The sequence below is a fragment of the Calypte anna genome, chromosome 11, assembly GCF_003957555.1.
Source record: "Calypte anna isolate BGI_N300 chromosome 11, bCalAnn1_v1.p, whole genome shotgun sequence".
NCBI lineage: Eukaryota > Metazoa > Chordata > Aves > Apodiformes > Trochilidae > Calypte > Calypte anna.
Window position 1 is genome coordinate 2,200,091 of NC_044257.1, and position 16,445 is coordinate 2,216,535.

Below are 16,445 nucleotides of genomic sequence, written 5' to 3' on the forward strand. Positions count from 1 at the left end.
GAGTTCTGGGGAGGGAGAAGCTGCTGGGAGATGCAGGAGGCACAGCAGAGGTTGTAGTATCAGGGACCCAGTACTAGGTGGCGATAGTAAATTGGGAATGGTGCAGGAAAGGCCCAAGTTTTCGGGAAGTGTTTTTGTATTTGAGGAGAAGTGGGAGGACGGATTTGAAAGTTTTGGAGTTCCTGGCCTGGTAATTCAAGGCAATGCCAGACACTTCCAGCACGGATACACTTTAAATGAACAGACCCAGAGAACTTTGACCTAGAAGGATTATAAATGCTGATTGTTATTTTTAATTCAGATTATTAGGCAACTGCAGAAGACTTGGCTGGGGTTGGGCAGTGCTGGAATGACCTGTACCCCTTTGCCCTTGGGTGTATTCCGGGCAGAATTTTAGGGATACTGGTACATTATTTGATTAATGAATAACTCAAGGTTAGGCATATAATTAATGCCACTCATCTTACGTTTAGACTGAGTACAGTAAGTGCCCTGAAACAAATCTGGCTTGTTTTTTTAAGATGACCATGGTGACTTGATAAGGCAGATCCAAAGCACTTAGTGCTGTGTCAGGTCCAGATTCAGCACTGCACAGCATCTGAGGTGAAAAAACCCCTATATATCATTAGCAAAGTGATGGGTGAATGAGATTTCCTTTACTGGTGATACCAGTGGTTGCCTGTGGGGAATAATACTCAAACCAAGCTTTTTCCAGTCTCTGCTGCAATACACAACAAATTTGACACTGTCTGCAAAACTTTTATCCAGTCACTTCTCGTGGGAGTTCATCCATTGATGGGTGGCACAGCCTGTCCTGAGACTGTGAAGCCCCAGTGGAGCAGGAGGAGGTTTTCTCAGTCAGATAGTAGGGAATGAGACTGGAGGGAACGAGAATCTTTCTCATCCTACAGAAGCTGTGTTGTCCTGCACTGGGACAAGGATGCTGTCAGACTGTCCTGTGCTCCAGGTCTCATGGTGGCCCTGCCTGGTGCCTGATGTCTCAGCATCACTGCTTTGCTGTGACTGATGGCAGCTTAAAAATGCTTTGTAGTCCCAGCCATGTTTCCTGTGCAGAGGAGCTACAGGTTTGTGTTTGGATTGGGTTACTCACTATCTTAGGAGATGAATTGATGAGTTATAATCTGAAGTTGTGGAGCAGCTTCATTAGGGACATTCTGTAACATGGCCCTGTCTGGAGAGGCTGGAATAGGTGAGGGCCTTTCAGAGGCCAGCAGCAGGGACACTAAAAGGGATGGTGCTTGGGTAGCAGAGAAACTGAGAAGGAGCCACAGTGTTAAAATCTTGGTAGTCCAATGATGGTTTTACTGGATGGAGTCTCAGCAGTGGAAGCCTGAGAGCAGACTCTGGAGCCCCTGTTGTTCCCTCCTTTGTTTTTGGCAGCTGGATTTGGCTTGGGTTTGCTGCTCTTGTCCCTGCCTTTCATGAAGATGTTAAATAGGGCTGGTGCTGCTGTCAGCAGCTTGTTTGGAGCTGGAGCTGACTCCTGGGACATCTCCAGCTCTTCCTGTGGGTGTGTAACAGAGCAAATCTCCATTTCTAGGCTGGGATTTGCTAGAAGTCCTTCACACCTTTGCCCTGAGGTCCAAACCCAATGGACTGTGGTGTGTTTCAGTCTTGCTCCATTCCCTGGCTCTCCTCTTGGCTTTCACGTGGTGTGGTGCAATACAGCATCACAGAATCGTTTGGGTTGGAAAGGAGCTCTGGGATCACCAAGTCCAACCCTTGATCCACTCCCCCCGTGGTTCCCAGCCCATGGCACTCAGTGCCACATCCAGGCTCTTTGGAAAGATCTCCAGACACAGAGAATCCACTACTTCCCTGGGCAGCCCATTCCAATGCCTGATCACCCTCTCCAGAAAGAATTTTTTCCTAATATCCAACCTAACCCTCCCCTGCAGAGTGCCACGCTGTCTGTAAACTCTCTGGTTAGAGGATGCTCCTCATGACTTTCTACCTGCTGGGCTCCCTGGAAAGAGAAGGACAAGCAAGTGGCAGCTGAAGTTGGGCAGCCTGGGTTAGTAAATTCTGGTGGCACTCACTCTGTGGCCACACAACTGGAGAACTGGGCTGTCCTCTGTGAGAGGGAGAGGAGAATCCTGAAAGGAGCCCTGGAGAATGCTCCAGCTATTAAAGGATGGGTTCATCTCTCTTCTTTGAGCACTTACCAGGCACTGAGTGCACCCTCAGCAGGTTTGCTGATGGCACCAAGCTGTGTGGTGCAGCTGAGAGGCTGGAGGGAAGGGATGGATCCAGCGGGACCTGGACAGGCTGGAGAGGTGGCCCCATGGCAACCTCATGGAGTTCAACAAATCCAAGTGCAAGGCCCTGCACCTGGGCCAGGGCAATCCCAAGCACTGGTGTAGACTGTGAGGGGACCTTGAGGGGACCTGGGGGCACTGGGGGATGAGAAGTCCAACATGAGCCATCAGTGGGCGCTTGGCAGCCTAGAAAGCCAAGGGGGTCCTGGGCTGCATCAGGAGAAGTGTGGGCAGCAGGGCCAGGGAGGGGATTCTCCCCCTCTGCTCTGCTCTGCTCAGCCCCCACCTGGAGTCCTGCACCCAGTTCTGGGGCCACTTTCACAGGAGGGACCTGGAGGTGCTGAGTGTGTCCAGAGAAGGGCCCTGGGGATGCTCAGAGGGCTGCAGCACCTCTGCTGTGACCCCAGACTGAGAGAGTTGGGGTTGTTCAGTCTGCAGAGGAGAAGGCTCCAAGGAGACCTCAGTGTGGCCCTCAAGTGTCTGAAGGGGCTACAGGAAAGCTGGGGAGGGACTTTTTGGGGTGTCAGTGGTGACAGGACATGGGGGGATGGATTCAAAGTAGAGGAGAGGAGATTTAGATTGGGAGTTAGGAAGAAGTTCTTCCCCATGAGGGTGGTGAGAGCCTGGCACAGGTTGCCCAGAGAGGTGGTGGAAGCCCCATCCATCCCTGGAAGTTTTTAAGGCCAGGCTGGATGGGGCTCTGAGCAGCCCTGGGAGGGGTCCCTGCCCATGGCAGGGGGGTGGAACTGGGTGAGCTTAAAGGTCCCTTCCAACTCTGAAAATTCCATGATTCTATGTAAGGAGTTCCCAAAGGAATTTACAGTAGAATTGTAGTGGAAGAGAAGAAATTCAGGAACTCAAAATGATGGAATTAGTGCAAGAGATGGAAAAGAGCAGGGAGCAGTCCCAGGCCCAGCTTTCACCCTGGCACAGAGCTACCGGCAGGAGAAATGAAGATGTTGATGTTAGAACTGGCCTCTGACATCCCAGGGTTGGGTTTTAAGCTGTCCACAGCCTGGGAAATGTTGTTGCCCAGGGGGAACACAGAAACACCTCTGTTAGAATGGAAACCCAAGTGCTGCAAGTTCCACCCATGAGCAGAGCTGAGGGACAATCCTGCCCCTGCCTGAGAATTATTTTATTAAATGCTTGAGCTGGAAGATTGTGTTAGTGGGAAACACCAGTGTTTTATAAAGAGGAACTTGTTGCACTGCATACAAGGTAAAACAAAACCAGGGCTTTAACGTTGTGGGGCTTTTTTAACAAAAAAATATTTGTTAAAATTATTTTTGGCAACCTTTTTTTTTATTATTATTTCTTATAAGTGACAAGTGAGGCTGAAACTCAAATGCTGTGTTGCTGATTGATGATCAGGCCTTTCCCTTCAGTTACTGGCAGGAGAAAATTAATCCTCAGATGAATCAGGAATCAAAATTTTGAAATTTCCTGCCAGAAAGTGGTGTCCTGAGAGCTGTCCTTGCCCTGTTGTTCAGCTGAGCTGCTCTTTTGTCTTGCAGGATGGGATAAGCATTCCTATGGGTACCATGGTGATGATGGGCACTCCTTCTGTTCCTCGGGGACAGGACAACCCTATGGCCCCACCTTCACCACTGGAGATGTCATTGGCTGCTGTGTCAACCTGATCAACAACACCTGCTTTTACACCAAGAATGGCCACAGCTTGGGTAAGTGAAGGAAAATGTTCTCAGCAGAGGGATGCTCCTGCCCTGCACTCACTGCTGTTTAGTACTTCACACGTCTTGTAACTCTTGTTTTACATTTTTGGGTCAGATTTAAGAAAAAGGAGAGAAAAAGAGGACTAAGCAGCAGGCAGGAGGTACAAATTGGCTCTGAGGCTTAAATACTTCCAGCATGGGAAGTGGTTTCTCTGCTGTTCAGTTTGTTAAGTGTTTCATCCCTGACCCCTGCTCCTTCCCTCTCTGGGGGGTGAGATCCTGGGGCTGATGGCTGGGTAGGCAACAGGGAAATAAGGAATTAGGAAGTTTACTCAGTTTATTCATCAATTAACTGCAATGGCACTGTACCAGTTCCTTTTCACTTTTTGAAGTGACTTCTCCAGCTGTGAGCCTTGGTCCAGGTATTCCAAAGGCTGGACACTCATTCACTGTAAGAAGTCTCATTTAAGGACAGTCTTAAGCTCTGTCCTATAATTTGGTTCATTGCAAAGGTATTTTTATTTATGTAGTTCCCTGAAAAGGCTTCAAAGAATTTGTCCAGTGGAGTCTATCACAGAGATTTGCCAGACATCCAGCATATCTGGTTTGTCTAAAATAGAAAGTCATGGCCATTTTCTCCTAAAATGTCTTTCCCTTGGATGATGCTTTCTCCACTCCAGAGAAATTCTTGTCACTATTTTTTGGTCCTGTAGCACATGCACCTTCTCACCTTTTGTGCTTTGGTTTGGGAGGGCCAGGCACTCCTTTCCTTTGCTTCTCCTTGCTCTGCCAGTTCTGCTTTGCTGAAATCAAGATGAAGCAGCTGGTAGAAAAAAATTCCCCACTCAGAACATTTATCAGAACAGAAGTAATTCTGAGTTAGGGTTGGGCTGAGGGAAGGAGTGGGACTGAAGTGCAGTGTCTGGAGAGTGCCCAATGGCTGGTGAGCTCTTGGGGAACAAGACTGGGCTGCCTCCTACAAGAAAGAGATGGATTTACTGGAGAGAGCCCAGTGAAGGGCCTTTAGGATGGTGAAGGGACTGGAACATTTCTCCTCTGTATTTAAATACCAGCAGGGAGACTGCAGAGGGGACTGGGCCAGGCTCAGGCTCTGCTCAGTGGGCAGTGACTTGGCATCCATCATTACCACAGCCAGGACCAGCACCACAGGTGATGGGCACAGCCTGAAACACAGGGTTGAATGCAACAAAAATATTTTTTTTGGGGTGGAGAGGTTGTATTGTCTAATGTGAGATGGAATGAGCAGCCTATCAGTAAGCAAAGCCAGTGGGAAGAAACAGGAAAGGAAGGGAATTAAATTACACCTTTAATTAAAGTGTTTCCTCTGAGCATCAGGATGGCTCAGAGAGGTTTGTGGGGTCTCCATCTGTACCTGGGCACCCAGCTCTGGGTGAGGGGTTGGACCCAGTGACCTCCAGAGGTGGCTCCAAACCAGTCTGTGCTGGTTCTGTTCAGCAGCATCCTGTGCTCCAGGTCCAGCAGAGATGCAGAACTGAGATGCAGACTTTTCCCTCTCTGAAGCAGATGCTGAAAGGCCTTGGTGCTCCTGCACACAGCACTTCTTTTGGAAAAGTCTTTTCAGTTTTCCTCTAATTCTGTACCCAGCATTGGTTGGTTTGTGAGGAGGTGATTGCCAGAAATGAGGCCTGTGCCTTCTGGGGAGCATTCCAGTGTGTGACTGGGCATTTGGCAACTGGTCCTGGTGCTTTGCAGACACATCAAGAGGTCTTCAGCACTGAATGAAAAATAATATTCTGTGAGCATCCTTTAAGACTTCTTGTTACCATTCTAGTTTTATCAGTAGGTACTCAAGTCAGGGGAGCTGCTCAGAGCTGAGTGTCTGACCTGGCTTCTTTTGTAAAATTATAACTACTTATCAACCAGACCACGTGTGATGCTAGAGGACTCCACAGGAAGACTTGTGGCTTTCTGCCGAGCAAGATCAGTCCCCAGTAGAGATACTGGGAGTCATTTGTAGTCCCTAAGTATTAGTCACCTTCCCAGATTTCTAGTAGCTGGATTATTCTAAATTTATACTCATAATCTGTGAACATTGCCCTTGTCAGTCCTGTACTGGGAGGAAAGACAGAGCTGTGGCAGTGGTGGTGTGGAGCAGGTGCTGTTGCTTAGGAATGAGACAAGTTCACCATACACTGCTACTAAGGTGATGAAAAAGCTAAAATGTTTTCACCAGATCTCTCATTTTAGCTGCTGGCCTTGCTTTTGGTGTATTTACACGCAAGAAGTGTCTTGTTTTGTACTGTGCCTCTCTGCTGCTTTCCTTTGAGCGAGTACTTTCCTAGCTTCACCATTTTTAGCCTGGCAGTGCTGTTACTTTTCATCCTAATGAAAGTGGAGTGGTTAGGAAGAAGCCAGGTCTTCTGCTTTATGAATACCAGTTTGTTAATTTGAAATTTAACTTCATTTTAGTGACCAGGAGTCAGCAGAGTAGAAGGGGTATTGGTTGAAAGGTTGTCCCTTTCTCCATCCTCTCTTCTGTTCCTAGGGCCATGTTGTGCCTGGAAGTCTGGGCAGATGAACCAAAGCAGGAGCACATCTCAGGAACTCCAGGGTTGCATTTTGTCATCCCCATCCTCCTGATTCTTTGCCTTGCATCTTACTCAAGATTTGTTTTGTTTGGGACATTTGGAGAGCTTTACAGAAATGAAGTTACCTGCTCTTCCTCTCTTAATTTTTAGTGCTCCTTTTCCTTCAAATATTTTTTTTTTTGGGTGGAGAGCTTGTGTTGTCTGATGTGACATGGAATGAGCAGCCTACCAGTAAGCAAAGCCAGTGGGAAGAAACAGGAAAGGAAGGGAACTAAGTTACACCATGCTGAGGGAAGAGCTGTAGATGATCAACATTGCTGTCTCCTGGGCATCCTTCTCTTGAGCTCTTCAGATGTATGGTACAAGACATGAACTATAGAGAATATTACAGGTAAGAGGCTCTCCTGGGTGTTGCCAACTGGCTCAGTGGTGTAGCAGCTCCTGTCTCAGCTGTAGTGGTGTAGTGGTTGTGCTCCAGGGAAGGAGGGGGAGCTTAGAAGAGAGTTCTGGGATCAGGAGGGAGTTGCAGGGCAGCAGCCCTTGCTGAGCTGATAACCCCAAAAGTGCTGCAACAATTTCCTGGCTTTGCCAAAAGCAGAATGAAAACCTCAGCCAGGAAAACTCCTCTCCAGGACCACTGGTGTCTGTTTGTGACACTGACAAAGAAACAAACCTTCAAGAGATGGATGTTGAGCCCTGTAAGAGCACAGGTCCCCATTGCTTCTCACCAGCACTGCACAGGGAGTTGGCAGAGAGGGGTGAGCAGCCCCCCAGTAGCTGAGGCAGAAACCATGATTTATTTGAGTGCTTTCTGACATGGTGGAAACGTTGCCATGAAGATCTCCAACACTTCTTGGTACTTATGCCATCCTGAGAGTCTCATTTTTAGGTTGTCTCAACCTGAGGTTTCCCAGGAAGGGGATGAATGTGCTTTCCTTGGATGTTCCCTGACACAACCCACTGAAGCTCTGCAGCTCTCCCCTTAAGAATTTAGGTCATTGTGTAATCCTGTTGCAGAGAGAAAAAATATTCATGAGTCTCATCAGTCCCTTTGTGCTGGCAGTTAGCCTGACAGCAGGGCTGCAGGGTCCTGCCTCCCAACATTGGAATTTGTCTCACTTTTAATGCAATTACTGTGGCTTTCCCTAAAGAGTATATTCTGTCTTCACAAATTCACCCTCTTTTTTTCATCTGTTAATTATCCCCACCCCCCATTTCCCTTGCAATTTCTCCTGTTGCTTAACCATGATCTTCCATTGTCTTCATACTTTTCCATTTCATTAGATCCATTAGGAGCACTGTGTAACAACTCTTCTCTTGGCCATCACAAATTCTGGATGTTCTGGTTGGAGCTAAGTCTTGAGCTTTGTTTGAGATGTTACATGAACACTTTCATGTTTTTCAGGGTGTGTAGTCTTAATTCTCTGTCCTGGAGAATGTCTTGAATGTCTTCTGGCTGCTGAGGAATGCCAGTTCTGAGCAGAGTCCTGGCAGTCAAAAATATGATGAGATGTGACTAGCAGTGTGCTGAGGGTGGACTACAAGACAGAGAAAAATGTGAGAAGTGCTGGAGCTCCAGGTATTAAGCAGAGAGTCTTGGACACAGAAGATGATGAGGGAATGTGAGCCCTACAGGTCTCTGGGATCATAGAATGGGTTGGGTTGGAAGGGACCTTAAAGCTCATCCAGTCCCAATCCCCATTCCAGAGGCAGGGACACCTCCCACCAGCCCAGGTTGCTCCAAGCCCCATCCAGCCTGGACCTGAACACTGCCAGGGATGGGGCAAACACAGCTTCCATGGGCAGCCTGGGCCAGGGGCTCAGCACCCTCAAATTAAAGAATTTCTCCCTAAGGGGATGACTTTGCTGAGGTACTAACGTAGGAGTGTCAGAGACTTCGACAGCGGGTGAAGGTAAATGGAGCAGCAGGGCTATAAAAAGAGAGTGCAGCCCTCTGAAGACTTGTCACAGAAAGCTTCCTGTAGTCTGAGTTCTACTGCAGGCACTCGGACAGACTGACTTAACCTGTAAAGTAAAATACCCTTTCTCAATCAGAGATAATGAGGAAACCTGCTTGTCATAGAGATCTGCAGATGTTCATCCCAGCTTTGCCCAGGTTAATAGGTTTGTCCTCAAACCAACTTTCATAGCAGCATTAAAGGAGAAGACCCAAGATGGTCAAGTTCAACCATCAACCCAACACCACCATGCCAACCAAACTGTGTCCAGAAGTGCCACCTCTGCACCTTTAACACCTCCAGGGATGGTGACTTCACCACTGCCTTGGGCAGCCTCTTCCACTTGACCGCTCTCTCAGTAAAGAAATTTTTCCTAATATCCAATCTGAACCTCCCCTGATGCAACTTGAGGCTCCTTGTCCTATTGCTATTACTGAGAGAAGAGACCAGCACCCACCTCAATGCAATCTCCTTCCAAGGAGTTGTAGAGAGTGAGTAGGTCTCCTCTCAGCCTTCTCTTCTCCAGACTAAATACCCCCAGGTTTTTTTTCACCACTTCTCATAAGACTCATGCTCTAGACTCTTCCCAAGCTTTGTTGCCCTTCTCTGGACACACTCCAGTCCTTCAGTGTCTTCCTTGTCATGAGGAACCCAGCAGTGACCCCAGGATTTGAGGTGTGCAGGAAGCATCTGAACAATCCCTAAAGAACCCAGGTTCCCTCCACCTCCCTTCATCCTGTTGGCCTCTGTTGGGCTCAGGCCATTTTTGCTCTGGTGTTCTGTATTGGGGAGCTCAAGAATGAACATCATGCTCCAAAATTTAGACTCAGAGGTGTTGAGGGGAAGGGAGCAAGCTCTTCTTTCAGCTTTCAGTCTTACTCATACGCCCCAGCTCACTAATCCAGCTCCAGCCCAGGACGTGCTTGACCTTCACTGCAAGGATGTGCTGCTGGCTCCTGCTCCTCTGCTTGCCCAGCAGACTCCCTGCCTTCTCTTCTGCATTCTGCTTTCCTTCATTCAGCCCCAGGCTCTCCTGTTTTCTGGGAATATTACAGCCTGGCAGGAGGGTGCTTTCAGCTGCTTTTGTTGAACTTCATGAGGTTTGGGCTCAGTAATTTCTCCAGCATGCTGGAGAAATTCTGAATAGCACTGTGCCTGGAGGGCATTGTCCATTTGGTAACATCTGTGAAGCTGCTGAGAGTGCCCAGTCCCATCCTCCAGCTCAACTCTTGGCCCTGTCATCAGTCCTTGAGGGACCACACTTGGTCCTGGAGCTGCTGATCACAACCCTTCAATCCTGATAGTCCATACAGTTGTTCACTAAGCCTCCTGTGGCCCCCTCCCACGTGCTGGGTCCATCTCCCAGCAGCATGGGTGGGTGGGTGGGGGAAGCCACTTTGAAGGAGGTAGAGTTGGGTTGTTAATGGTTGGACTTGATCTTAAAGGTCTTTTCCAACCAGACAAATTCTGGGATGCCAGGGGGCAGGGGGAGACTCCAGCAGCAGCCCCAGGGAGGTTGGTGTGAGGGTAGAAAGCAGCTTTCATCCAGCAAAACAAGGGCAAAGTGAAAAACAGGTTTGAGGGAGGAACGGGATTTGGGCACAGTGCTGAGGTGACAGAAATGCTAACTCAGCATTTTTCTAGCCTTTTTTTTTTTTTTTTTTTTTTTTTTTTTTTTTTTTTTTTTGTTAAAATTGCTTCTATAGACAATTTCTGGTTGGGTTGTGGAGAGGGAACCCAGCAGACAAGCTCCAGACTACCATGATGTTAATGAAGCTGTGTAGGTGTCTGCCAGGATGCTAACAAAACCTTATGGGCTCTTTCTTTAGTAAAATATTCAGGATTTCTTTCCATGCATTTAGTTTTGAATCTGTCCTGTTTCAGGTACCAATTACTTGTTTCCTATGTTCACTTGTAGAATTAGTTTAAATCACCACTTCAGGCTGATAATTACCATTTCAGGCTGGTAAGATGACATTGCAGCTCTTGGTTCAAACATTCCTAGCATTAAAAACACCACAAGGTGCTCTTGCTCCTTCATAACTGTTCCACAGCCACCCAGCAGGGACTGCTGCAGGGCTGAGAGGTGAAACGTGTGCCAAACTGGTCATACTGGTGCTGAGACTTTCCTGCTGCAGGGGCAGAAAGTGTAGCTGAGGATGGAGCCATTCCTGGCACAGTCTTTTTCTCAGGTGCCCCTGGCTGCAGGTTGGTCCTGTTGCAAAGCCTGGGATGCTCATTCCTGTCCCTCCAGCTGGTAAGAAGAACCCAGACAGCCTAAACCAAAGCAGTGTTTTATACTAAAACTCTGTCTCCAAAGCCAAAGTTTTTCTTGAAAACCAAGTCCTTTATCATGAAAAAGGGAGAAGCAAAGAAAAGAGGAGATGCATTTTAAAAATTCAGATTTTGGGGGAAATGTCTGAAACATTTAAGGATTTCCCTGAACCTCTCTCCAGATGCAAAACCTTGCAGAGGAGGGAGCTGGGCAGGGAGGGGACTTCTAAACATGACAGGTGGGGAAATGCAGGATCTGAGCTGGGAATTATTGCACTGTGGTAACTCTGTGGGGGATGTTAAGGATGTGGTCAAGCAAGGAAAAAAAAAATCCTTTGTCTTTTTAATTCTACTCTTTTTCCCCCTACAGGTATAGCCTTTACAGACCTCCCTGTAAGTACACCTATTTTCAGTATTTTAACTAAGGATGCAAACAGAAGGGAGGGGGAGGAGTGTGGGGTGTGGACTTTTTTTTTTTTTAATGTTTGATGCCTTGTTAAAAAAAAAATGGTACTGAGTGATGGGGATGCTCCTTTTTCTGAAACTTTTGTGATCCTGTGGCTGGGTTTGTGGGCTGCTCACATGCCTCCTCATCACTCACCTCCTCATACTCCTGAGTTACTTTTGGGTGCAGTGACACCACCTGGGTTACACCAGGCAATAACTTCTGGTCAGGTCTTCCAAATCACAACCTGCACAGCAGCTCATGAACAAAACACTGATGCTCTTCTGCAGCCCCAAGTGTTCCTGAACAAGGAGCCTGTGTTTGGAGGGGATGATCCAGACCAGGCAGCCTCTGTTCCCTTCATACACAGAACTTTCTGTGTCTGAGGTTGCACTCCTGGCTTCTTACTTAATAACCCCAAATGAATTTCTCCTGAGGAATTTCTTCATTTCCATAACTTGTTTAGGCCTCCAAAGTGATTGATTTTCTTGGCTGACATCCGTGGTGTGTAGAAGAAAGCTTGTTTTTCTTTGGTTTGCACCTCCTGCCAAAAATTTATTTTGTTCCTCTAATTTTAGTCTTGTGAGAAATGACTTGCAGTCCCTGCTCACCTTCCCAGTGGGATTTTTGGCATTATAGATCTCCCCCATAGCCCAGTGTCTGTGCTGAAGGATGTTCCAGTTATTTCACTTGCCTTTTTACACCAGCTGTCAGTACAGCTTGGGTTCTTTTATTCCTAGGCTCTTTAGCTTGGTAACATTGCAGTGTATTCTAAACCCTCTTTGTGGGGGTTGTTTCACAGAAATTTATTCACTTGGTCCAAGTGCAGTTTAGAAAAGTAAAAGGATATTCATCCTGCTCTTGAGCATCCTGGCAGGTCCTGGTGCTGCTTTGGCTCTGTGCCCCATGCAGAGATGTTGTTTTGGAGTTAAACCAGAGGAAGATCCACTCAGGTGTTTTTTGGGATCAGCAGCTGGCATGCCTTGTTCCCTGCAGAGTTTCTGATGGATGGATGGATGGTTTCTCTGTGCCTTTTACCAGCTGGAATGCTGGAGATCTTTTCCATGGAAATCTCCTTCTGGCCTCCACAGCCACAACTGAATCAATAATGCTGTGTTTCTGGGCCAGGAAGGAAAACACTGGATGCCCTATAAGCCTCCTATGTTTTAGAATTATCCTCCATGAGATGGTTCCTCCTTAAAAAAAAGGATGAGGGAAGCATGGCTGGGTCACTTCCCTGCCCCTCAGCTGCAGATGTCAGCAGGGACAGGAGAGCTCTGTCCCTGTGTGGTTTTGGGACATTCCATCTGCTAATGGCTCAGCTGCTCTGTTGGCAGCTTCACCCTAAGAATGCCCACAACCAGCTTCCACTATTGCCATCCTTCTTTTCCAACAGCTTTCCCATCAGTTACTGCCTTCTCCCTTCCCCCTTGCAGATGCCTCTGTGTTCCATGGCTTTTTCTGGGTCTTTTTGCTTTTTTTGTCCATGGCTTCTTGGCTGTTATTCCAACCAGTTGATGTTGCTGCTCTTTTCCAAAACAGAAGATGATCAGCCCAAGAGAGACTTTTGGTTTAAATACAGCAGCTATTGTCAGAGGTTGTAGGAGTCTACCAAAAGCAGGGAATTTGAAGCTAATATAACTTGAAGGGGGTATTTTTAATTTCTGACAGCATTGTGATACAGGGTTGGCATTTCAGTGAGATGACAGAAGGGATCAACTTAATCCATCAAAACCTTGCCACCCCAGAAACTGAAATGCTTCTTATTGCCAAATCCCCCTTTCAGAGGCAACACTAGGGAGTTGGATTGGATCCTTGCAGTTGAAAACCACATTTTCTTGTGATAATTCTCACACCCAGTGAAGCAGATTTGCTTTGGTTCCCTCTAGAGTGGTGTCATTTGTATGAATATACAGGGGTGGAAAAAAAAAGTCATTTGGCTTACCAGAGGTTGAAGTTGATGCAAAAATAACAGCTTGCAAATGGAAGTCAGTGTCCCACAGGGGGAGTTTTCCCCTTTTTCCCCAATTTAAGTCGATGTTTAGGCCTAACTCTGTTACTTACACAACCCCCTCCCAGGCTTGTCCTGCCTGGCAGTTTGCTGACACAACAGGAAATGTGAAAAAGCCAAATGGGAAAGAGCCCAGGGTGGGACTGCAGGGGTGCAAAGGGACAGGGACCCCAACCAAGTCAAGATGATTTAAGGGTTGTGAGCAGCAGGCCACCAACATCAGAATCAAGAGGTGGTCCAGAAGTCAAAGGAAAAGTGTTCCTGAAGAACTTGGCAGGAGAAGCATCCTCATGGCACCTCATGGGGTGAGGTGTCCCTGTGTCTGGCAGGGTGGTGGAGGCACAGGTAGTTCCTGACAGTCACTAAACAGAGACAACAACATTCCACATGGGAAAAATGGAATTTTAACTCAGAGATGATATGAGACATTTTAGCCAGCTTCCCCTCGAAGATGATCATACCCAAAAGTGACTGAAAAATACATTTTGGGTTGGATTTTTTTTTAACTTCTAATTTTCAGGTAGTTTGAAAGTCTGAGTCCTGGTTCTGGAAGTCCTTGTGTTCATAATACTAAAATGTTAAGTTAAGAAAAAAGCATAAAGCATGGACTGTGGCAAAAGTCTGATCCCTCATTAGAGGTATTTTCTTGTCAGCTAAGGTTGAAAAAGAGGAGAGACTGACTCCAAATCCAGTGTTGGCCTCTGGTAGCCTCCATCCTGCTGTATGGTGGCACCTCTAACCCAGCAGTGCCCTGGGGTGAGCCCAGGACAGGAGGTGTGACAGTCACCAGTCACCCTGAGTTCTAATTTCAGTTTCCAGCTTGTTGTCACAGATTCATTTTTTCCTTTGTTTTTTTCTTTATGGAAATCAGATAATGTCAAAGGTAGAGCAGGTGAGTCAGGATCTTACCTGGTTGAGTTCTAAGAACCTCTGAGGACAGAGTTGTTGCAGTCTCTCTGGGAACCTGTTCCAGTCTCTAGTCATGCTCAGAGGGAAGATTTCTTCCTCGTGCCCCATCAGAATTCCCCTGCAGCTTGTACCCATTGCCCTTTCACTGAGAGCCACCCATCTCCATCTTTTTGATCACCTGAAAGACTTGCAGTTGGATTTTCTTTTTTGCCTCCTCCAAGCTCCTTTCCTCAGCCTCTCTTTGCATGCCCTCTGAGCTCTGCAGGATCCTGTCTGTGGCTCAGTTTTGTCCTGAGGCTGTGGCCACGGAGGAGCTGGGCAGAGGAAGTGCTGGAGATGTAGCCATGCCATGCAGAGAGGAGGAATTGCTTCCCATTCTATGCCAGCTCCGTTTTTGCTGATGTGATGAGGATTCTGCTGAGTTCCACCTCTTCCTGATCTTCATCCCTTTAGTAAAACATAAAATCCACAACTCCACTGTGTCTTAGGAGGAAATCAATGACATTGCCAAAGCCTCAGGTCTCCACAGGAGTGAAGAAAGCTCTTTTAAGAAATGATCCAGCACGAGGCACCCCTGGACTGTGTCCCATACAAATCCTTTTCCCCACATTTCAGCGATCTCAGGGGTTCAGTTTGTATCCATGAGCTTATTCTTAAAACAGCCTCAATTCAGGGGACTCCTAGGTAGACTTTGGGCCACCTGTTTTCAGTTAGATCACCCCTTTTGGAAGCTGAATTTTAGAGGTATTTTCACAGTGTGGCCTTTTCCCTTTCCCCATGCAGGTCAGTTGTCCTTTGGATCCATTTCTTAAAATGAAATTTCTCTATCAATAGTGGAATTTCCTGGCTTGCTGTTTCAAGACCATCCAAGTCTTAACTTCAGAGTCCATATACCATCTGTTTGCTTGTGTTCAGAGATGTATCTGACAGCAGCTCCCAAGGAGTACAAGAGTTCATTTGAGACACTGGAGAACACACAGATCTGTTGATGGAGATGATGCCCCTTTCCTTTATTGGTATTTCCAGGCTGCTGAACTTTGGCAGAAATTGCAGAAAACTGAGGCAGAGAGGGGATAGACAGCAGTGGTGGCACTGGTCACAGACTCAAGGGGACTGATCCCATTTTTCTGGTGTTATACAATAACTTTTAGTGACTGCAGAGTATGTTATGGGGTTCCTTGGGATGGGGGGGCTGCTGCCCCTTGCGCTCCAATTTCACGTTTTGATTTAAAGAGCAGCTCTTCTGTCTGACCAAACTCTGTAGCTGGAAGCAGAAAGACAAAGCAGAGTTTAATACAGGGTTTTTTTGTTTGGTTTTTTTTCCCTTCCCAGTCAAACCTTTACCCCACAGTGGGTCTTCAGACTCCAGGAGAGATAGTTGATGCCAACTTCGGGCAGCAGCCGTTTGTGTTTGACATTGAGGACTACATGAGGGAGTGGAGGGTGAAGATTCAGAGCACCATCAAGAGGTTCCCCATAGGAGACAGACTGGGCGAGTGGCAAGCCATGCTCCAGAAGTAAGTCACTGTCCTGATGTTCAGCTTCTTGCATTCTGTAAGGCTTTAAAATACTTATTTTAAATGCTTATTTGTGCCTTCTCTGGGCAAAAATCGCCAGTCAGTGCATTTTGCTCCAATTGTTTTGCCCTCTGTTTTGCTGCTCAGGAGTCTTTCCTCTGGACGTTTCTGGGTGTTTCAAATGTAAAAGATATGGGAGAAGTTTTCAGCCAAAAACTGCAGGAAAACTTGTAGGAGTGGAAGAACACCCACTTTGAGGTGATGCAGTAGGGAAAGGGGAGCAGAGAGGTAAAACTGCAGTAGGAGAAAAGGCAGGATGTCAGTCAGCTGGGCTCAGCCTAGAACTTCATAAATTGATGAATATTGAATTCATTTCCCATTGTAAAAAGGACTGAGTGGAACTTGAGAGCAATTCACAGGAACTCTCAGAGGTCAGGAGTATCATCTGCCTGAAGACAGAGCTGGCTAAGGCTCCACATCTTAGGAAGAGGCAACTGAGGGAGGTGCTCTGGAGTTGTCTGTCAGTCATTTACATCAACAAGAGCATAACAAGAAAGTGATTATTCAGTTTCTCAAAACACAAGGATTAGAGAAAAAGCACCTCCTTGCTTAAAAACAAAGTTTTGTTTTGTTTTTCACCAAGTATATGAACCTGGGGGACTTGGTACTGCAAGAAGTGGTGGTGGCTGAAGTGTAAGTGGGTTTCAAAAGATACACATTTAGATATTTACCATAACTCATGGAGGCAAATTCCATGGTTATATTTTGAACCCTCAAGTCTGTGGCTGTTCATTCTGTCCTTTATT

The 16,445-nt window shown here is 47.0% G+C and overlaps 1 protein-coding gene across 2 annotated transcripts in view; it reads left to right on the forward strand.

The window, feature by feature from the left end:
• The window catches only part of RANBP10 (RAN binding protein 10), a 71,513-nt gene that overhangs the window by 37,028 nt on the left and 18,040 nt on the right, over positions 1 to 16,445 (forward strand). For both annotated transcript variants that reach the window (XM_030457797.1, XM_030457798.1), the window contains 3 exons: positions 3,797 to 3,964; positions 11,128 to 11,150; positions 15,455 to 15,639. In XM_030457797.1, the coding sequence (XP_030313657.1) occupies positions 3,797 to 3,964; positions 11,128 to 11,150; positions 15,455 to 15,639 (376 nt within the window). The remainder of the gene's footprint in view (positions 1 to 3,796; positions 3,965 to 11,127; positions 11,151 to 15,454; positions 15,640 to 16,445) is intronic.